Here is a 23085-nt window from a genome sequence, read left to right on the forward strand (position 1 = left end):
CTTGCGTAGGGGGCGGGGCTGATGCTGACGATTGGTCTATGCTTGTGCCAATCAATGAAGTGAGCTTTATGATTGGCGACACTTCAGAGGGTAGCATGTTTCTGTGTCAGCCCTGGAGGCAGCGTTTTTTTTTTTCCTCCCCTTGCTGCTCTTCTCTCCAGAAGGTTCTGCCGGTTCCCTTCCCTTCCCTGGGTAGTCGGCTCCGCGTCGTGCCGCCATGATGGGCCACCGTCCTGTGCTCGTGCTCAGTGAGTTTAGGGAGGCGATGGATCCCTCTGCCCCTCTCTCCCCACGCTGGCCAGTGTTCCCCAGCTCCGTCCCGCCATGACGCGGCCCCCATGCCTTCCAGGCGCCTTTTCGTCTCGGAAGTGCCTTCCCCGCGTTTCTTTCCCCTACCTTCTCCCGTCGCCCTCCTTTGACAAAATGCCTTTCCGTTCTTGGAGTCGCTCGTCTTTACGTGTGCCTCATCCCACTCGCGTTCCGTTCGTTAGCCGCCACCCTCCACGCCCCCGTGGCCTTTTCCCGGCATGATTTCCAGCGTGTCGTTAGTAATGGTCCTCAACATTAGGCCTTGGGTCTGTCCTTTAGTAGCGGCGTGAGTTAGGGTGTATCGCTTAATTACCGTCGGTATTGAGGAGGCTGTAGTAGTTGTTTAAAGACGGTCAGTTGAGGTGGAAGAGTAAAGCTGTATTGGCATCTTTTCATTAGTGGGTTCAGAAGTGACACGCCTTGCCTCTCCTATCTTGGATGTGATCTTTACCACCAGCCAGTTAAGTTCTCGCACATTCCTCTCCTGGCTTTCTTTCCCCTTTAGGGAATGCTACTCATCTCTTGAGAAAAGCGCTCTAGTTCCTGGTCTGTTACTGGAGCTGTTAAGGGAAACTCAGTAAGCCAGGTCAAACAGTTAGACATGGTAAATAGAAAAACAAAAAGATAATTACTTGGTATGGCCACACTAGGAGGAGGGACAAAAGGGTTCGGTGACGGTACCCCTCCTGCCCACGCACAGACAAGTCCATGAGCTTTAGCTTAAATTAACAGGCCAGAGGCATAAGGAGTCCCATCATTGTCTGCCTCCCAGGCTTTAGTCTTTTTCTTATTCCAGCGTGAGATTCCTTGGGTTTTTGTTTTTGTTTTTCAGTCTGTGTATATTGTATGTGTGTTTTGCCTGAGTGTTTGTCTGTGCACCACATCATGTGCCTGTTGAGGCCAGAAGGGAGCATGGCATTACCTGGAACAGGCAGTTGTGAGCCACCGTCAGGGCCGTCAGGGCCTGGGGACTAATCTGGATCCTGACAGAGTAGCCAGTTTTGTTAAACGCTCAACCGTCTTTCCAGCCTCATAGCCAGACTTTCTTGGTCACTAATCTTTAAGGCTTCTGTGGCTTCCTCTTCCCAGGCGGTTGTAAAGGATAGGCACTTGCCTCATTTTTCTCACCTTCTCTTGAGAAAAATCCTATCCTACTGAGGCCTGCCCATTCATGGATCTCAGGCTATGAATCCTTGCTGGGCTTATGTGAGTATACAAGGAAAGTATTGGTCAAGATTCTAAGTTTGAAGCATTCCAGAAAGGAATGGTGAATACATGTAAGCAGTTTTTGGGGTGGTTTTGTTTTTTAGTTATTGTGCTTTTCTTCATTTTATATGTATTTTTCCTGCGTGTATGTCTGTTCCTTTCAGACACAGGAAGAAGGCATCAGAACCCATGGAGCTGTAGTTACAGATGGTTGTGAGCTGCCATGTTGATGCTCGAAGTAGAACCAGGGTTCTCTGCAGGAGCTTCCAGCACTTGTTAACTACTGAGCCATCTCTCTAGCCCCTAAACGGGTTTCTGTGAAACAAGGTCTCAGTTTGTAGCTCTGGCTGGCCTGGAACACAGAGTTCCATCTGCTTCTCCCGTGCTGTAATCAAAGCCTGTGCTGCCGTGCCCAGCCCTATAGAGTTTTCTGAGATGTAATTGACAGCTAGTTATAAACGGAAAGCTTTGTATTTGTTTTTATTTTCAAAATTTGATAAATATTGGGTTGGTGCGATGGCTCAGTGGGTAAAAAGAGCACTGCCACCAAAACTTGCAACTGGAGGTGTCTTTTTGTTGTTTGTTTTGTTCCATTTGAAGTAGGTTCTCTCTATATAGACCAGACTGGCATCCAACTTACAGATATCCTCCTGACTCTGCTCCTAAGCACTGGGGACAAAGGCTTGCGCCACCACACCTGGATGATGAAGTTAAGCGCTGCCACCCATGTGGTAGAAACAGAGTCGCTGCCTGAAAGTTGTCCTCTGATCTCCACAAATGTGCCAAGCACCTGACACGTGCACACACATAAACATTTTAAGTTAGGAAGTAAGTTGCTTGTGTATACTGGGCTGCTGACTTGTGTTCTTATCTATTTTAGGTCAGAATACAAAGCGTGAATCTGGAAGAAAAGTTCAATCTGGAAATATCAATGCTGCTAAGGTAGGTTTTGTTTTTGTTTTTTGAGGCAGACTTTCCCTGTGTAGCCTTGGCTGTTCTGGACTCCCCTTGTATACCAGGCTAGCCTCAAACTCACAGAGATCCACCTGCCTGTGCCTCCTGAGCACTGGGATTACAGGTGTGAGCCACCTTGCCCAGCTGATAGCACATATTTTAAGTGTTAGTAGCAGTTTGTTCTGACAGACTTCCCTAATATTTCTATATTTGTAATAGTGAGCTTCCTATAGATCTGTACTTCAGAGTATAAACTTAAGCAAAGGAAAAATTGCTTTTCCAAGGCATTTCCTTGATGGTGGTACAGGAAGGTTTTTTGTTTGTTTTGTTTTAAGATTTATTTACTTTATGTGTTTGAGTGTTTTACATGTAGGTGTGTGTGTGTACACCATGTGCGTGCCTGATGCACAAGAAGGCTAGAAGAGGTTTAGGGTCTCCCTAGAACTGGAGTTACAGGCTGTTCTGAAGGTTACCCCTGTGGATGATGGAATTTGAATCTGGGTCCTCAGGAAGAGCCCCACCCCCCTCTTTGGAGACAGGAACTTGTCTGGTTAGCCTAGAACTTGATATGTAGACCAGACTGTCTTTAAACTCACAGAGATCTGCTTGCCTCTTGTCTCTCAAAGCTGGGATTAAAATCATGCACAACCATTCTGAACTTAGTAAATATCTTTTGACTGAGTGATATAAGACTTGGTTTCATGTGGCTTAGAGACCTCTGTCTAAAAATATTAAGGCTGGACTATTGTGTCTAAAGTAGTTGCCATTGTTACTGTCAGGTGTCCTGGTTTAACACTGACTCCGTGGCTGGAGGGTGGCTAAGCAGTTCAGAGCACTTGCTACTCTGGCAGAAGACATAGATTTGGTTCCGCTATCCAAGGTGGTGGCTCACAACCTCCTGTAACTCCAGTTCCAGGGGATCCAGCATGCTCTTCAGGCCTCTATGGCCACCACGCGTGCACCTGGTATACAAACGTGTGCAAAACACTGATGCCCATTTAACCTTTAAAACCCTGGCTCTGGGCTGGGCATGGAAGAGCATGCCTGTAGTCCTATCACTTGAGAAGCAGAAGCAGGGATATCTCTGAGTTCAGCCAAGGCCACCCAGAGCTACCTAGTGAAACCCTGTTTATAACAAAACAGTGCTTCTCCAAAACACGCACCTTGATCTCTGATTTGTGCTTCTTGTTTTATGTTTTCTCACCAACAGACAATTGCAGACATTATCCGGACCTGTTTGGGACCTAAATCTATGATGAAGGTGGGACTATCTTTTATTGAAACTCAGATTCCATGCCATCCTTTTTTGTTATCTATAACACTTCTGCTTTTTCTTAGATGCTTCTGGACCCAATGGGAGGCATTGTGATGACCAATGATGGCAATGCCATTCTTCGAGAGGTGTGTGTAGTTTTCATTTTATTGGGTTTTTTTTTCCTCACCACCTTTTCTAACACTTTTATAAATACCAAGACCCTATTGAGACACCTGTCAATAACCTTGGCGTAGTGTTTTATGCTGGCTAATCCCAGCACTTGGAGGACAGAGCTAGTAGGATCATGAGTTCAAAGTCACCCTAGGCTGTAGAACATGGCCCTGTCTCTGAAGTCTAAGGGCTATCAAGGCATGATGGCAGTGTACCTCTAATCTTAACATTTAGGGCGGTAAAGGTAGGAGGATTGGGAGTTTGAGGTCAACTTTGGGGGTTTAAGGCTGAGTGCAGCTATTAATAGGTCTGGACCATTATGCCTGGTTTGTCTACTCTAGATGTGGTGTACACTGTTTTCTTAGCATTCAGCAGTGAGGCAGAAAAGTTGAGATTGGAAAACAGCCTGAGCTATATATCAATAACTTGTCTCACAAACAATAAAGTGGAGGCAAGGGTAGAGTGCATCTGTCTCTTTCAGAAGGCCCTAGGTTCAGTTCCCAGCGTCACAAGAGAAAGGGGAGTAGAAGCACTAGAAACTGAATTTTCCCTTTAACTGAGACTGTAAATCTGAACTCAGGGCATCACCAGGGCCCGGGTCTGAAGACTAAGGAATAATGTTTTTCATTACTTTGTTTTGTGAACCCAGGGTCAGTTTGTCATATGCTATTGTAATTCTTCTGTGTCCTTTATGTGTAAAACAATGACTCACCTTAAACCAGTATGACATTGTTTAACTTGAATGTAGCTTCAAAGACGTACTTCCAAGTAAAGACACATTCACAGGTCTGAGGGCTTAGGCCTTTGTGTCTGTTTTCAGAGGACACAGTCTATCACTATGGTGCTTGTAGTACTAAGCTGAAGAAGCTGTTTTGTTCTCAATAAGGTTTTTTGGGTTGTTGTTGGTTTGGAGTTGTTTGTTTGTTTGTAACTTTGGCTGTCCTGGACTTGCTTTGTAGACCAGGCTGGCCTTGAACTCAGATCCTCTTGCCTCTGCCTCTGTCTCCCAAGTGCTGGGATTAAAGGCCTGTGGCACCACGCCCAGCTTCAACAAACACTCATAGTTGAGTTCTGAGTGGCATTTTCTGCACAAAAGTGATCTGCTTAAGATCATTGGGAAGAGGGCACTGTGGGCCAGGATGTAGCTCTTGTACAGGCAGTTTGAGGTGGTTGTGAGCCCTGCAGTACTGGTGCTAGGAACTGAACTGCTCTAAAAAAGCAACAAGTACTTGGCCACTGAGGCAACTCTGCAGCCCCTGGAGTTTTTGTTTTTGTTTTTGTTTTTTTGTTTTGTTTTTGTTTTGTTTTGTTTTGTTTTGTTTTTTTGTTTTCAGACAAAAAATCTCACTGTGTAACTTTGGCTGGCTAGGCACTTACTATATTGATGGCCTCGAACTAGAACTTAGATCCACCAGCCTCTGCCTGTCTCTTCTGGGATTAAAAGCACAAGCTACCATCCTGGCCTGGGGTGGTTTTAGTTTAAAGATCCAGTAAAGCAGAGTGGGAAGGGAGTATGGATGGAAGTAGAGTCTCAAGAGTTGGTGCTAAGCTAAGAAGTCTTCCAAGAGCTGACTAGATGGCTCAATTGGCTGCTAAGCCTAACAACCTGAGTTCAGTCCCCTCGTGGTAGAAAGGACAGCCAGTAACCACAAGTTGTCTTCTTGTCTTTATGGTCATGTTGTGGTGTGTATGCAGCCACATACAAAAAAGGGGGGAAGTCTTTGGGGTTTGGTTTTTTTTTTTTAAAGTCTTTGAGTGTCCTTGGTTCATTTTTATTTCAGATTCAAGTCCAGCATCCAGCAGCAAAGTCCATGATTGAAATAAGCAGGACTCAGGATGAAGAGGTTGGAGACGGGACCACATCAGTAATTATTCTTGGTAAGAAGAAAGTAGAAGATTGGAAAAGAATATTTAGAAATAAAATGTGTTACTCAGGTAGTAGTGGCATGTGCCTTTCATCCCAGCAGTAAGGAGGCAGAGGCAGGGCCAGCCTGGTCTACCAAGCTAGTCTAGGACAGCCAAGATAACACAGAGAAACCTTGTCTCAAGAAAGGGAAAAAAAAAAAAAAAAAGAGCCAGGTGGCGTGCGCCTTTAGTCTCAGCACTTGGGAAGCAGAGGCAGGTGGATGACAGTGAGTTCGAGGCCAGCCTGGTCTACAAAAGCGAGTCCAGGACAGCCAAGACTTTTTTACACAGAGAAACTCTGTCTCAAAAAGCCTCAAAACAAAAACAAAACAAAACCCAAGGGGAAAAAAAGAGGTATGTTGCAGAACTTATTGCTAATTTTCTTATGTGTTTTCACACTATCTGTTGGATAGCGTGAGCTGTTTTATGTTTAGGATTGTATGTATGAACTGTGCAAATTTATTTGAATAAACTATGATCTAGCTAATAATGATAAGTTACATTCTCAAAGTTGCCACTAACAAGTAGTGAATTTCAAACTTAGTGGTAGGGGCAGTGCATATTTTATTATGTATGAATTGATTTATTTATCTTATATATATGAGTGTTCTGTCTTCATGCACAACAGAAGAGGGATTCAAATTCCATTACATATGGTCATGAGCCACCATGTGGTTGTTGGGAATTGAACTCAGGACCTCTGGAAGACCAGCCGGTGCTTTTAACCAAGTTAAGCCATCTCTTCAGCCCCCAAAGTATTTTGTTTTTAAGCCAGTCTCTTTTTATAAGTAATCCTTATGACAGATGAGTTTACGTGAATGTTTTTGCCTTTGTATGCATGTAGGGAGTTGTTTGTTTTAAATTATGTGCGTAAGTGTGTGTGTCCGTGTGAGGGTTTGTTCTCAGGAGTTGAGATACCCACGGGAGTCAGAAGAGGGTGTCAGGTCCTGAAGTTGGAGCTACACTTGGGTGCGGGATGCATTCAGACCCTGTAAGAGCAGTTGGTGCGCTTAGCCTCTGAGCCATCTCCAGCCCCTCTTGCTCTTAAGGAGGCCCGAGATTTAGTTACCATCTCCCGAATACTGGCTCACAATCATCCATACCTCTAATTCCAGGGAATCCCGTATTGTCTTCTCACCTCCAGCAGGCACCAGGCAAGCACATGTACACATAACATGCATGTAAACAACACACACACATAAATCTAGGAAAATAAAATGATGCCTGGATATGATGATTTGAAATGAGTTATTGTCTGTTAAGAACAGCAGCCAAAAGGTGTCTCACGGCTGGCCCTGAGTTTCTTCTGTTTCTCCTGCCTCTGCCTGCTGGTGCTGGAGCTAGAGGGAGCCCCCTTCTGTGTTTTGTGTTTTGTTTTTTTGAGCTTTGGTAGTGTTTTGTTTGGTGGTTGGTTTTGTTTTGGTTTTTGGTTTTGGTTTTTTGAGACAGTGCTGGTTTTTTGAGACAGTTAGAGGCTGGCCTCTAACTCTGTCTGCCTCTGCCTCCCAAGTGCTGGGATTACAAGCATGCACCACCACGCCCGGCTCTGTGTTTTGTTTTTAGTGCCAGCAGTTTGGCTGTATCCTAAGGTATAAGCTTAATAAATGTTTCCCCTTTCTTTGTATTTTTCTTTCTTTGGTTAAAATATTTTTATTTTTCTTAGGAAATTATAACACATATTTAGTTAGAAAGATTACAAAGAACAGGATGAGCCCGTGAGATCAATCTTTAATTTAAAATGTATCTAATAAAGACGCTTTATGAATTGTTTATAGAAGGCATAAAGTTTAGAAAAATTTTTATAGCCAAATGCATATCTTGGTGTTGTTTTTTTTGTTTGTTTGTTTGTTTTGTTTTTTTGAGACAGGGTTTCTCTGTGTAGCCTTGGCTGTCCTGGACTCACTTTGTAGACCAGGCTGGCCTTGAACTCACAAAGATCCGCCTGCCTCTGCCTCCCAAGTGCTAGGATTACAGGCCCAAATGCATATCTTTAGTGAAATCTGATTTAGGAAAAAATTTTTTAGATGCATACAGAAATTAAATTGCCTTTATATCCTGATACTTTCAAATTCATTACTATGGTGCCTGTGTCCTTTTCACAGCGGGAGAGATGCTGTCTGTGGCTGAGCACTTCCTGGAGCAGCAGATGCACCCAACAGTGGTGATCAGTGCTTACCGCATGGCGCTGGATGATATGGTCAGCACGCTGAAGAAAATCAGGTATGGAGGCAGGTGGAAATGGATAGTGTGGGAGGCTTGGATTGGTCCTAATACAAGAAAGCCAAGGACGGGGTTAGGAGGAAGAGTCCCTGCATCAACCTCTGGCCTTCACACACCACGCACGCTGCTTTCCATTTTGGTTTATTTAGTAAGGAGAAATGAGATCAATGTAGAGGGGAGAACTGGGAAATTCTCATTTTAGAAAACAATTCAAAGTACTTGGAACCCATGTAAAGGTAGGGCTGTGTAAAGATGTGCTCTGACCTTACACACTTGCTCTGTGTACACATACATCACACACAGCACAGCTTTAGAGGGAAAAAAGACAGTCACCAAAACATATGCTGTGATCCCAGTTCGGTAGTGGAGACAGGGTTCCTAGGGCTTACTGCCTAATTGTTGGGAATTGCAAACTCTAGGTTTAATGAAAGTTTTGAAAAACTTAAAATAATATTAATAAGGCACCAGATGTTAACCTCTGTCCTTTACACACACACCACATGCTCATACTATCTGCAAGTTTTCCCGTTAGATGCTGCCGTGGAAAATGTATCCTAAGTAAGATAGGCCTGTCTTCTTAGATATTGAAGTCTAGTAAGGAGCATAAGGAGTGAGGTGGCTATAGCTGTTGTCAGCTTAGTGTTAAAACTGTCCTACCATTATGTAGGACAATAGCTAATTTGGTGTTCTGGGCTGTGAGGACAGCTGCCAGCAGTTTCCATTAAAATGAAGAGGACCACACCTGAGAATGCTGCATGCATGTATACAACTCCTTACTAGTTTATATTTGCTTTCTGCTAACAGTGTAATGAAGGCAGTATAAAAGTGATTGCCTTTAATACCAACACTTGATCCAAGTCCTCAAAACAGGGCCACCTAGGTGGTTGTGGTGGCGGTGCAGAGGCAGGCGGATCTCTGTGAGTGTGAGACCAGCTTGGTCTACAAAGCGAGTCCAGGACAGACAGGACTCATACAGAGAAAGCCCTGTTTGAAAAACAAAACCAAAGCCAAGCAGGCGGATCTCTGACTTGGATGCCAGCATTTACATAGTTCCTGGCCAGCCAGAGCTGCATAATGAGAATGTCCCCAAAACCAGCACCCAGAAAACAAAAACAACCACATTCCATACTAGGATTAAAGGCATGTGCCACAATGCCCAGTTTACTTGTTCTCCTCCCTCTTCTGTAGACCCTGCCTCAAAACGTCACCCTCTGTCAACTTTGATTGTTTTTTGTTCCTGTTCACATGCAGCCCCAGCAGGTCTGGAAACAAACCTCTGCCTCCTGAGTGCTTAGATTAAAGACCTGGCTTCCCCCTACCCTCCCAAATGACCTACTGATTCCAGTTAGTGCTCAGGCCATCCACCAGAGCATGGGCAATCTACCAGTGGCCACAATCCCAAAGAATGACCCTGAGGCTGGAGAGATGGCTCAGTGGGTAGAGCACTGGCTGCTCTTCAAAAGGACCTGGATTCAATTCTCAGCTCGCACATGGCAGCTCACAGCTGTCTGTAACTCAGATCTGAGGATCTGACAGCCTCACACAGCTATACATTCAAGCAGAACACCAATGCACATAAAATAGAATAAATAAATCATTTAAAATAAAAAAGAAAATGGCCCTTCCTCCTCTAGCATCTCCCAGTAGCTCCTCAGCTAAGTGCTGCCAAGCCTGTGAAGCCCTCCCCAACCCATGCGGGGATTCTGACTGGCTTGTGAACAAGTAACCACAGCTGCTGTGAGGTCATGAGTGAGTGGCATTATCTTGTCCAGAAGACAGCCTTTCACACCCACCAGTTCTGCATTCTTTGTGCCCCATCTTCAGAGATGTCCACGCACCTTGGGCAGAGTTAGATACAGATGCCCTGTTTGCAGCTGAACACTCACAAGTGCTTGGCTACTCTTAGCACTTTGACCAGTCTATAACTGCTGCCCAGGACAAAAAGCAGCTTCTCTGACCAAGACTGAGAGAGGCACAAATCTGTGGACCTAGAGGTACTTTTATATCCTGCAGTTGGTAATAGGGTTTTATCATCCAGTGGTGACAAGCAATCAAGAACAGTAGCAATGGTTTCTGTTTGTGAGGCCTTTGGAACTTCCCCTGACCAATAACTCATTGGGAATTATCCTTTACTGACATGTCTTCTGCAGGCAGCGTTATCCACCCGTGCAGGGTACCTTCAAAAACAAGCCTCTCCCTATTTTTCTCTTTTGGTTTTTTCATTACAGTGTTTCTCTGTGTAGCCTTGGCTGTCTTGGACTCACTTTCTAGATCCTCCTGCCTCTGCCTCCCTGAGTGCTGGGATTAAAGGGGTGCACTACCATGCCTGGCTTCCTTTAGACTTTTAAAGAGCAGATTAAGAGAGGGTCTCTCTCAGTACAACCGTGGCTGGCTTGTGTGAACCAGGCTGACCTCAAATTTGTAGGGATCTTCCTGCCTCTGTCTCCAGAGTGCTAGAATTAAAAGGTGTGTTCTTCGATGTTTATATTTTTGGTTTTTCGAGACAGGGTTTCTCTGTGTAATAGCCCTGGCTGTCCTGGACTCGCTTTGTAGACCAGGCTGGCCTCAAACTCAAAGATCCGCCTGCCTCTGTCTCTCAAGTGCTGGGATTAAAGGCACTCCCGACTCAATGTTTGGATTTTTGTTGTTTTTGTAATTTTTTTATGTGCATTGTTATGTTGCCTGCCATGTATGTCTGTATGAGGGTGTCAGTCAGATCATGTTACAGACAGCTATGAGCTGCCATGTGGGTGCTGAGAATTGAACCTGGTCCTCTGGAAGAGCCATCAGTGCTCTTAACTGCTGAGCCATCTCTCTAGCCATGTTGGGGTGTGTATGCTCCCACTCTGGTTCCTGTGCGTGTATGCATGTGCATATGAGTGCAGGTATGCAAGGGCACAGAAGTGTTGGCTTCCCTGGAGCTAATTTGGGGACTGAGAACTGGATTCAGGTCCTCTAGAAGAGCAGCAAGTGCTCTTAAGTGCTTAGTCATGTCTTCTTCTCCCACCTTAAATTTATTTTTATAAATCATGAGGTTGGGAGGCTCATATTGAGCCCACTGGGGCTTTATGTATGTGATAGCTAAGCACTGTACCACTTGTGTGTAGGCTTTGTTTCTTAACAACTAAACTTTATTATACAACCCAACTAGTTTACACAAGAAGGAAAAAAGGTTAAAGGGAAAAAAGAGTGAACCTTCCAGTATCCGCTTCACGGGACGGGTCCTTAGGTGTCTCTGGCCTGCGTGCTGGTCCAGCCTGTTCGCTGATCCACGTGCGCTCAAGCCCGGTCTCAACCTGTTCTTTTCTCCTCCCTGCCTGTCTGAGTCACGTGCGAAGGGCGGTCTCCTTTTTCTGTTGAGGGTTAATTAGAAAAACAATAGTCCAGGTGGGGCCCCCAGGTCTGTTTCCTGAATTTCAGGCCCAGGATAGCTCCACTCAGTCCACAAGGTATTCATGGGGTGCCCAAAGGGTAAAGCCCGCCAAGACTGTTTCCACCTGTGACAAAGCTTAGTCTTTCCCTCATTGTGCTCTCTGAGGTTTATATGAGGTACTGTGTTAAACATTTTATGGTGACTGCTGAACATCTTTATCTGGGTTTCTTTTTCTAGTACGCCTGTTGATGTCAATAACCGTGAGATGATGTTGAACATCATCAATAGCTCTATTACTACAAAAGTCATCAGTCGCTGGTCCTCTTTAGCATGCAACATTGCCCTGGATGCTGTCAAGACTGTGCAGTGTGAGGAGAATGGCCGAAAGGAAATTGACATCAAGAAGTATGCAAGGGTGGAAAAAGTAAGCTGCTCCAGTGTGTGCTTGAGTAACTATCTGACATGGTCTTTCCACCTCAGAGTATGGTGTCTTAGAACTAGAAAAAGAGAGTTAAACCTACTTAGAGCCTGGGAAACAAAAACCTAAGAGGTTATCAAGGAAGAGTTCCTGAAATAACTTTTGTTGCCGTCACTCCCTTCCATACACAAGGTTTACAAGGGTGAGGACAGACACTGCAATGTCCAGATTGGTCTATGCTTGTGGGTGTTGACCAGCACTGGTGAGGATATACATTTTACAAGTGCTGAGGCTGAAGAAATGCCTCAGCAGTTAAGACCACTTACTGCTTGTGTAGAGGACCCACGTGTTGTCGTGCAGCCATATGACTTCCATTCCAATAATCTGATTCCCTCTTTTGACCTCTGAGGGCACCAAGTACACATATTAAACATACATGCAGACAAAAGACTGTTATAGGGTTCCCTATAGAACAAAACTGATACAAATGAATATTAAAACGTGCCAACAGTGGCTGTCTCCTGACAGAAAAACAAGATCCTAGTAGTCATTCAGGCCACTGTCTGGTCTCCACTGGTCTTCAGTCGGCTTGGAATCCTAGAGCCTCAGCACCAGGACAGATAGGCTTTCCAGTGAGAATAAGAGCAGGCAAACAGCGGAAGCTTCCTTTTTCTATGTCTTTTTATGCGGGCTGCCACCAGAAGATGTGGTCTGGATTTAGGGTGAGTCTTGACCTCAAAGTATCCAACCAAGAAAAATCTTTCACCAGGTGTGGTAGCGCACGCCTTTAATCCCAGCACTCGGGAGGCAGAGGCAGGTGGATCACTGTGAGTTCAAGGCCAGCCTGGTCTACAAAGTGAGTCCAGGACAGCCAAGGCTACACAGAGAAACCCTGTCTGGAAAAAAAAAAAAAGAAAATAAAATTTTTTCAGGGCTCAGTCGTTAAGAGCACTGATTGCTGAGTTCAATTCCCAGCAACCACATGGTGATAACCAGGATTAGTCATCACATAACCATAAAAATTAAAATTGTGGCCGGGCAGTGGTGGCGCATGCCTTTAATTCCAGCAGAGGCAAGTGGATTGCTGTGAGTTCGAGGCTGGCCTGGTCTACAAAGCAAGTCTGGGACAGCCAAGGCTACACAGAGAAACCCTGTCTCAAAAAAAACCCAAGTAAATAAATAAATAAAATTTGCATAGGTGGTGGTGCACTCCTTTAATCCCAGTACGTGAGGTAGAGGCTGGCAGTTATATGTGTATTCCAGGCCAGTTTGGCTACACAGGAACCTTGTGCTGGAAAACACAGAAATGCATGCTTGCATGTGCACACAAACACACAAACTTTCCTGTTTTTGTCAGTGTAATAGCATATAGCCAGCAGATGAAGCCCAAGTCTAAAGATCTGTAGGAATACCCTAATGAAGTAGGTCCTTTCAGACCTTTGTCAAGACAATGCATTTCTGTGGTCTTAATCATCCTTGAAACTGAGTGTCATGGCCCAAGGTTAGCATGCTTCCTAAAGGAGTCAGACGATTGCAGCCAGGCCTGGTAGTGAGCACCTTTAACCCTAGCATTTGGTAGATCCACTTAGGAACTTTGAAATAGTTGTCATTTGAGAAAGAAGCATATGGGGATGGATTTGGTTTGGACTCAAGGAAGCAAGTGATGTATGACATAACATCAATCCCAGTTACTTCCTATTTATTGTGTATTAAAGTAAATCTTACTATGCATAGATCCCTGGGGGCATCATTGAAGACTCACAAGTCTTACGTGGAGTCATGATTAACAAGGATGTGACTCATCCTCGGATGCGCCGCTATATCAAGAACCCTCGAATTGTGCTGCTGGATTCTTCTCTGGAGTACAAGAAAGGAGAAAGCCAGGTAAGACTTCCAGCCTTGAGGGACTTTTTGGTTTTGTGAGGTAGGTTCTCTTTATATAGCTTTGGCTGTCCTGGAATTTACTGTGTAGATCAGGCTGGCCTCAAACTAGCAGAGATCCACCTGCCTCTGCCTCCCAAGTGCTGGGATTAAAGGCGTGCGCCCCGCCGCCCAGTGAGGCCTGCCTCCTCTCATGGATCAGCAGCACCGAGAGTTCTGCGGCTTCACTGTGCGGAAGGGGCTGTGCACAGTGTAGAGGCTTACGGGTGCCGAGCCAGTGGAGCCTGTTAAAATGATTGGGAACCAGAATTAAGTTAGTTCAGCTGGAAATGGTTGCTTTACACCTGTAATCCCAGCATATTGGGGGCTGAGAAAGAGATTAGCCTTTACCTGTGTAAAGGGTAAGGGAGAGAAATTAAGAATAAATTATTTGTCCTTACTACAGAAGGACCAACTCAGGGTCTCTCTGTGTAGCCTTGGCTGTCCTAGACTCACTCTGTAGACCAGGCTGGCCTCGAACTCACAGTGATCCGCCTGCCTCTGCCTTCCAAGTGCTGGGATTAAAGGCCATGCACATGCCACCACGCCCAGCTCCAACTCAGATTTTCAAAACTAACTGGTAAGTAAAGTTAAACTGGGTTATAGCGGTGTGAAGTTTTGACACTCAGGTTCATACTTTCTGGAATACATGAGAGGGCTGGTGGAGTAACTGTTACCTTTTGTGTGTGTGTGTGTGTGTGTTTGTGGGGTTTTTTTGTTTTGTTTTTGTTTTTGTTTTTGAGACAGGGTTTCTCTGTGTAGCTGTCCTGGACTCTGCTTTGAAGTCCAGCCTGGCCTCAAACTCACAGAGATGGGCCTGGGATTACATGCATGCGCTACCATGCCCAGCTAGCCTGAGGATTTTTAAGTTGTTTTCTCTCTCTCCTTTCTTTCATCTATTATGTATACAATGTCCTGTTGTGGTGTTGTTGTTTGTTTGTTTATTTGTTGTCCTATTGTTTTTTAAAATTATCTGTAGGCCCAGTTAGCAATCAATGAAGACACAGACACTTGTTATATTTAAAAATAGCCTTAGTTAACATGGGGCAGGGCAGATATTAATCCTCTAAACTACTTCTCATAGTGGGGCCTCAGGCATGGGATCCCTGCCCCAATCCCATGCCATCTACTTCCAATAACCTCTATCAAGCTACCTCCCATCCATAATCCCAAAAACTTGCTCATGTTCATCTGGGCCTGATTTTCCATCCATGCCGGCCATGTGCTTCTCCTCCATCTAACCCATGACAGCCTTCCTCTCTTTACTTCAGGTCTCTCTCCTTGTGGTGGTCTCTCTTTCCTTCTTCTCGGGACCCCCCCCCTCCTACCTCCCCCCCCCCCACCACCACCACCTATCTCCTTTGCCCTGCCCAAATGGGATTGCTTTTTATTAAGCAAAAGGGTCACAGAGACAGCAAGCAGTAATTAGCATCAAAATATATCAGACCATCCCCAGCAATGTCCTGCCTACATGTAACACCTACAGGCAGGAAGAGGGCACCAGATCTCATTATAGATGGTTGTGAGCTACCATGTCGTTGCTGGGAATTGAGCTCAGAACCTTTGGAAGAGTGGGCAGTGCTCTTAACCTCTGAGCCATCTCTCCAGCCCTTAAGTTGTTTTTGTTAATGTTTATTGTACGTGTGCCTAGACGTGCATGTGGAGGTCTGGGGAGCATTGTGTGGTTTGTATGCAGCCCAGAAGAGGTTTGGATCCCCTGGAGCTGGAATTCCTGGCAACTGTGAGCTGCTCTTGACTGCTGAGCCGTGCCTTTTCTTCATTCACAGACTGACATTGAGATTACACGAGAGGAGGACTTCACCCGAATCCTGCAGATGGAAGAGGAGTACATCCAGCAGCTGTGTGAGGACATTATCCAAGTGAAGCCTGACGTGGTCATCACAGAGAAGGGCATCTCAGGTAGGGCTCCAGCTGGTTCCAAGCCTGCCCTTGAGGTAGAAGACAGTGAATGGTGTGGTGTGGTTTGGCCCTCAGGTTGACAAAGAGACAGTCATGTGGTATTTAAAATACTTACGGTATAAAACCAGTTCAGAGGCCAGGAGTTTGGGCGTACAGCTGACACGGCTACTCTTGAATTTCAGATTTAGCTCAGCACTACCTCATGCGGGCCAATGTCACAGCCATTCGTAGAGTCCGGAAGACAGACAATAATCGTATTGCTAGGTAAGTAAGCCAGCTAAAGGTGATGGTTCTGTTTTATTTTATCTTATGTTTTGTTTTTTCTTGTTGTTTTCTTCTTTTTTTTAGTTGTGTTTATCTACTATGTATATAGTACTCTATTTCCATGTACACCCACAGGCCAGAAGAGGGCATCACATCTCATTATAGATGGTTGTGAGCCACCATCTGGTTGCTGGGAATTGAACTCAGGACCTCTGGAAGAACAGCCAGTGCTCTTAACCTCTGAGCCATCTCTCCAGCCCTTGTTTTGTTTTTTAAGACAAGATCTTGCTCTGTATCAACTTATTCTGCAGACCAGTGGAACCTCGAATTTGCAGTAATTCTCATGCTTCTCCCTCCAAGTTCTAGGCTTACAAATGTGGCTTACCACTCAGGGCTGGTAATCTATACTAACTGGCTCTGAATACAGTAGAAGCATTAGTTTTCTGCTATAGTGGATTCAGCTCTATAAATGCCAGTAGTTGTTTCTACACTGATATCTACATTCAGGGTATCTAATTTTATTGCTATTTTATTGCTGGCTGTGGTGATGCCTGCCTATAGCTCCAGCACTCTGCTGAATCGAGTTCAACGTGATCCCTAGAGCCTGTGTGAGATCTTGTCTCAAAAATTTTTTAAATGGGGGAAATTTTTTGTTTTTGTTTTTTGTTTGTTTTGAGGCAGGGTTTCTCTGTGTGCTGGGATTAGAGGCGTGTGCCACCACTGCCTGGGTGTGACTCTTTTTTAAAAAGTCAATACAAGGGCTGCAGTTAAGAGCACTAACTGCTATTGTAGAGGGCACGTGAGAACCAGTGTGATGGCATACATGTATAATCCCAGCACTGCAAATGGCTGAAGCAAGAGGAGATCCCTGAGGTTGAGGCCAGCTTTTGATGCATAGTGGATGGAGTACAGGCGACCTGAAATAAAAGTGAAAACCCTGGTGGGTGTGGACAGGCACAAAGTGACTCACCTGGCAAAGGTACTTGCCAACCTGTCATAAAAGCCTGAAGAACGGAATTTTGTCCCCAGAACCTATGTAAAGGTAGAAGGAGAGAACAGACTCCATTAACTTGTCCTCTGGTTCCATATGTGTACTCCGAGTGTTCATCTCTGACCATGCATGTGGTGTATGTGTGTGTGCTTTTTTGTTTTTGTTTGTTTTGTTTTTCGAGACAGGGTTTCTCTGTGTATGGCTGACCTAGACTTTGTAGATCAGGCTGGCCTCACAACTCATATTGATCCACCTGTCTCTGCCTCCTGAGTGCTGGGATTAAAGGTGTGCACCACCATTCCCGGCTTTTTTATTTTTTTTCCTAAGCTGGTTTGGGATATGTACCTGCCATGCCCTCACTTGCGGAGGCCAAAGCAAAAGGCTATCAAGAGCTGAAGGTTATTTTTAATTACACCGTGAGTTTCCAGGTAGCTTGAGCTCTATGAGGCATCTCAAAATGAAACAAGGCTCAGGGTTCAAAATTAACCTCAGCTCTCTAGAAGACTTCAGGGGACAATGGATTGCCTTAAATTTGAAGCCAGCCTGGCAGCTTAGTTCTAGGCCATCCTTTGCAACTGATGAGACTGTCTCAGAAAAAACACCATCTGATGGCTCCGTGAGTAAAGGCACCTACTGTTAATTAATCCTGAAGACCTGAGTTTTATGCCTGATGTCCACGTGGTGGATAGAACTGCAACAAGCTGTCCTCCACACATACATCCACAAAGTGAATAATGTAATTCTTTTTAAAAAGCTAACTTGAGCCGGGCGGTGGTGGCGCACCCCTTTAATCCCAGCACTTGGGAGGCAGAGGCAGGTGGATCTCTGTAAGTTCGAGGCCAGCCTGGTCTACAAAGTGAGTCCAGGACAGTCAAGGTTACACAGAGAAACCCTGTCTTGAAAAACCAAATAAATAAATTAATTAAGGAGCTAACCTGAGCCTAGTGTGGTGGCACATGCTTTAATCCCAGCACTCGGAGGAGCAGAGGCAGGTGGATTGCTGTGAGTTCAAGGCCAGTCTGGTCTACAAAACAAGTTCCAGGACAGCCAGGGCTACACAGAGGAACCCTGCCTCCAAAAACCAACCAAACAACAAGAAAGAAAGATGACAAAGAAGTGCCATCCTGAGTTGGGTATAATGCCCTGGGCTTTTATTCCCAGCACTTGGAAGACAGAGGCAGATGGGATCTCTGTGAGCCTGGGCTGCAGTCTACATGATGAACTCTGGGACTGCCAGGAATACATAGGAATACAGAAAATAGTCAGTGCAGACCTCTTGAGTGATTCTGGTCTAAGCTTTAAGCATGGACTATATTACTAGATGTGTAAAACCTTCAGAAGTCACATCCTCTCCACCCAATAGAGCCTGCGGAGCAAGGATAGTCAGCCGACCTGAGGAACTGAGAGAAGAAGATGTTGGTACAGGGGCAGGCCTTTTAGAAATCAAGAAGATTGGAGATGAATACTTCACATTCATCACTGACTGCAAAGACCCAAAGGCATGCACCATTCTTCTCAGAGGAGCCAGCAAAGAGATACTCTCGGTGAGTGAGCCTTGGCTGTACGACCAGGGAAAGGACATACTTTCACTCAGTAACAAACTTGATGTGTCAACTTTAAAAGAAAAAAGATTTAGTGTTTTTCTATTTCAGATCATGATCAAGAGAGCACAAAGTGCTGGGTTCTACCGCTAGCCCCACGTAATCAAGCATGGTGGTAGATCAGGAGGAGAGACCTGTCTACATGCAGAGTATGAGGCCAGCCTCAGCTTTAGGGAGTTGGAGGCAGGCACAGTCTAGAAACAGCTGTGAGTAGGGCATGGTGGCAGATCGCTGTGAGTTCGAGGCCAGCCTGGTCTACAGAGTGAGTCTAGGACAGCCAGGACTACACAGAGAAACCCTGTCTCAAAAACCTAAAATAAGCAAACAAACAAACCACTGTGAGCTGGAAGCCTGGTATGACTCATATCTGTGATCTAAGCTGAGGCAGAAGGATGACTGCAAGTTTGAAAATCCAGCCTGAGCTAGAACATGAAAACTTGAGCAGGGTGGTCCCAGTGCTCACATTGCGATAAGCAGACAGTCTCTGTGAGGTCAAGACCAGCCAGGGCTCTATAGAGAGACTATATACTTGTCTACAACAAGACATAGAAACAGGCTGGATGTGCCAGTGAAGGTTCTAATCCAGCACTCTGGAGGCAGAGACAGGTGGATCTCTATGAGTTTGAAACAAGCCTGGTCTATATGAAGAGGTGCAGGGCGGCAGAGGATAAATAGACCCTGTCTCAAAACAAAATGAAAGCAGCTGGAGCTGGGGAGATGCTCAGTGGTTGAGAGTGCTCACTGCTCTCCAGGAGTTCACCTGGCCTCCAAGGGCACTAAACAACACACATGGTGCGCATAAACTCAGCAGACACATACGGATTTTTTCTTTTTGCTGGTTCGTTTTGTTTTGTGTTTGTCTTTCTTTCTTTTTCCTTTTTTGTGTTTGAAGACAGGGTTTCTCTGTAACTAGCCCTGGCATTCTGGCTGTCCTGGAACTCACAGAAATCTGTCTGCCTCTACCTACTGGGATTAAAGGTGTTTTACCATGCCTGGCTTAAAAAAAAAGGGGGCGGGGGGCAAAGACCGGCTATCGTGGGACACTATTTTCATCGCAGCACTTTGGGGGTTTGTTAGAAGCCATCCTAGTTTACTTAACTAGGCTAGCAAAGGTAACGCAGACCCTGTCTACAAATAAAGTATTCCTACTTAATAGATCTATGACTGTAAATTCCTACCCTTAACACTCCTGTGTGTGTATGTGGGGCAGAGGGTCCTGGCTGGCTTTGAACTCACTGTGTGGCTAAGGATGACTGATACTCTGGTCCTCCTGTATCCATCTCTTTGATGTAAGAATTATAAGCATGTTCTACCATACTTTTATGTCATACTAAGGACTAAACCCAGAGTGCTTTGTACCTGCTAGGCAGGTATTCTACCAGCTGAGCTACAGTCCCACTCACTTTTGTAGCTCAGTGTAGGCTCGTGCTTGTGGCAGCCCTGCCTCAGCCTCCATTGTGCTAAAGTTAACAGTTGAGCTACTGACCCGGCATTACTGCTCTTCCCTACTTTTGTTCTCTTCCTCTAACGTATGAGTCTCAGCAAACTTAGGTGGTCAGGCTTGAACCACTAGGCCATCTCTCCATCCTCCACATCCTTTTTTGTTTGTTTTTCGAGATAGGGTTTCGCTGTGTAGCCTTGGTTGTCCTGGACTCACTTTGTAGACCAGACTGGCCTCGAACTCACAGCAAAATGCCTGCTTCTGCTTCCCAAGTGCTGGAATTAAAGGTGTAAGCCACCACTGCCCGGCCCTATCCTTAATTTTGAAATTGAGATTATAATCTCGTCTCTACTTCCAGGGAGAGTAACTTTCCCATGATACATAGCTGGTGAGCAGCAGTTTGTAGTACACCACACAGCCTCTAGAGGGCAAACTAGGGAGGGAGGGATGCAGTGTGTTTCTCTGGTGCAGTACATAAAGAAAGACCTCGCCTCATAGTTGAGGTGTAACATTTAATCCTCTTGCAGCCCCTCCTGAGTTGTGCTTCATAAGAACATAGCTTGTGCCCCTCACCAGTAGTGGCACAAGGATCTTCTGCTTGCCCTCTTTGGGGTTTGCTAAGAGCTTGACATTCAGGAAATCCTGATGCCCCTGATTTCTCCATGAAACATTGAGTTGACTATACCATTTTTCTGTTTCCCCAAGGAAGTAGAACGCAACCTTCAGGATGCCATGCAAGTGTGCCGCAACGTTCTCCTGGACCCTCAGCTGGTGCCTGGTGGTGGAGCCTCAGAGATGGCTGTGGCCCATGCCTTGACAGAAAAATCTAAGGCCATGACTGGTGTGGAACAGTGGCCATATAGAGCTGTGGCCCAGGCTTTAGAAGTCATCCCTCGGACCTTGATCCAGAACTGTGGGGCCAGCACCATTCGTCTACTTACCTCCCTTCGGGTGAGTTCTTTTCTGTGATCTTTCCTCAGCAAGGTAAGGCAAGCTATGCTTGGCCTAAGGCAATGGCTCGTTGTTGTTGTTGTTGTCATTGTTGTTGTTGTTCTTGTTCTTGCTCTTGTTTTTGGGTTTTTTTTCGGGGTGGAGGGCTTCCTGTCAATTTGCGTATATGCTCATAAGCACACATATGCTTATGTTTATGCACACATTTGTGTGTGTGTTGCAGGGTGTAGGCCAGAGGTCAACCTCAGTTGTCCTTCCTCAGCCATCAACCTTAAACTTTGCACCCCAAGATTTTTTTACAGGTCATTTCTTTAAAAATCTTTTAGTCTTTGCCCTGTTTGCTGTCAATTATTTAGTGTTTTTGTTTGGTTTGGTCTGTTTTCTGACACTAGCGTGCTTCCTTGTTGTTCCCCCTTCAGGCCAAGCACACACAGGAGAATTGTGAGACCTGGGGTGTGAATGGGGAGACTGGGACCTTGGTGGACATGAAAGAGCTGGGTATATGGGAGCCATTGGCTGTGAAGCTACAAACATACAAAACAGCAGTGGAGGTAAGATACAGCTTATATACAAAAACAGTGTAACAGGGGCAAGCTGTGTCCCTTGCTTAGGGAGAACTGCATTGTTCATTCAAGACTCTGAAAAGGAAGATTCCAGATAAAATGGTAATTCTGTGGGAGGAGCTAGGACTGCTAAAAGAAAGCAGTGTCTCTCCCTTCTCTGCTGACCTGTTTGGAACTGTTTTTCTCCTAGACTGCAGTTCTGCTTCTGCGGATCGATGACATTGTCTCTGGCCACAAAAAGAAGGGTGATGACCAGGGCCGGCAAAGCAGTGCTCCAGATGCTGGCCAGGAGTGAGCGGGAGCAAGGCGGCTTCACTGCACAGAACCGCAGTCTCCCCTTTCCTGAGCCAGAGTTCCAGGAACACTGTGGGCATCTTTGTTTGCAAAGGATCAGGTTGAGGGGCAGCCCCCAGTCTGTCCCATCTCAGTTTGCAAAAAGCACTGACATGTATCTCTTCTCTATTGTAAGCTTTCCATTTAGTTTGCTTCCAATGATTAAATCTAAGTCATTTGAGACAATTGTCATGTGTTTTTCAACCTTGGGTCACATCTCTAGCTCCTAGCAATGCAAGAGGAGGCAGAAAACCTTACTGGGAGCAGAGGAGACAAATGAAGTCACTATTTGCTGACTTTTTATTTTTTCTTAAAAGACTGTAGCTGGGCTTGGTGGTATATACCTTTAATCCCAGCACTTGGGAGGCAGAGACAAGCGTATTGCTGTGAGTTCGAGGCCAGCCTAGTCTACAAAGCAAGTCTAGGGTAGCCAAGGCTACACAAGGAAACGTCTGGAAAAACAAAAAAGACTGTTCACTGTGTAGACCTGCCTCTTCCTGCAGTATTCTGAGGGCTGGGATCAGAGATTTAAAAAAAGAAGGGCTCCACCACACCTGGTTTGGGTAGTTTTTCTTTGTCTTTTTTCTTTTTTGGCAACAGGGTCTGGGTGGGTCTTCTTAAGCTAATTTCTCACAGGTGTGCCTTGACTTGCCTCCTAGCTCATTCCAGATCCTGTCAAGTTGACCATCCACACTAACCATCACAGCTACAAAACAAGTAGGAGACCAGCAAGTGCTGCACTTGTCTCAAAGACAAAACAGTATATACAGAGCCAGTGAGATTGTTCAGTGGGCAGAAGTGCTTGCAGCTAAAGCCAATGGCATTCATTCATTCAGTCCTTATATCCCATAATGCGCAGTGTGGCACATCACCTACAGTCACAGATATCACACTAACTTAAAAGTCTGGACATTCAGGAAGCTGAGGCGGGGGGGATTCTCCTGGGTCTAAGGCCAGTCTGAACCATAGAGTAATGCCCTGCCTCAGTGGGTAAGAGCTTGCTCTCCCAGAGGAAGCAAGTTCAATCCTAACATCTACATTTGCTGGCTCATGGGATCCAAGTCCCTCTTTTTTAAGCCTCCTCAGATGCCCCTGTACCCATGTGGCGTATGCACGTAAGTAAAGACAAATAAGTCTTTAAAACAGGAGCTGCCAGATGGTCTACATAGCAAGTTCTAGGCTAGCCAGGGCAACATTTGGTTTTCATAGGGACCTACGACCCCAGTTTGGTAGACACTTGCAAGGATATGGAGGTGGGTTCTCAAACACATGTAAGTTGACAAACCTTGT

The 23085-nt window shown here is 45.4% G+C and overlaps 1 protein-coding gene across 1 annotated transcript; it reads left to right on the top strand.

Annotated features, from left to right (window-relative positions):
• Positions 1-91: 91 nt before the first annotated feature.
• Positions 92-21981, top strand: CCT3 (chaperonin containing TCP1 subunit 3). The gene is made up of 14 exons (XM_084769137.1): positions 92-248; positions 2396-2457; positions 3680-3730; positions 3808-3870; positions 5677-5773; positions 7903-8020; positions 11631-11817; positions 13546-13695; positions 15519-15651; positions 15834-15915; positions 18270-18450; positions 20654-20899; positions 21319-21450; positions 21653-21981. The coding sequence occupies exons 1-14, from the start codon at positions 218-220 to the stop codon at positions 21755-21757; spliced, it is 1638 nt and encodes a 545-aa protein (XP_084625263.1). The 5' UTR covers positions 92-217; the 3' UTR covers positions 21758-21981.
• Positions 21982-23085: the final 1104 nt, after the last annotated feature.

Source organism: Acomys minous (assembly GCF_964271855.1).
Source record: "Acomys minous genome assembly, chromosome: 19".
In the NCBI taxonomy this organism is placed as follows: domain Eukaryota; kingdom Metazoa; phylum Chordata; class Mammalia; order Rodentia; family Muridae; genus Acomys; species Acomys minous.

Bases quoted from the DNA above. Each gene is read 5' to 3' on its own strand.
- CCT3 (XM_084769137.1), top strand. From the start codon at position 218: ATGATGGGCCACCGTCCTGTGCTCGTGCTCA. The intron at 3,731-3,807 runs GTGGGACTATCT...GCTTTTTCTTAG, and splicing joins GACCTAAATCTATGATGAAG to ATGCTTCTGGACCCAATGGG. The intron at 21,451-21,652 runs GTAAGATACAGC...TTTTTCTCCTAG, and splicing joins CATACAAAACAGCAGTGGAG to ACTGCAGTTCTGCTTCTGCG.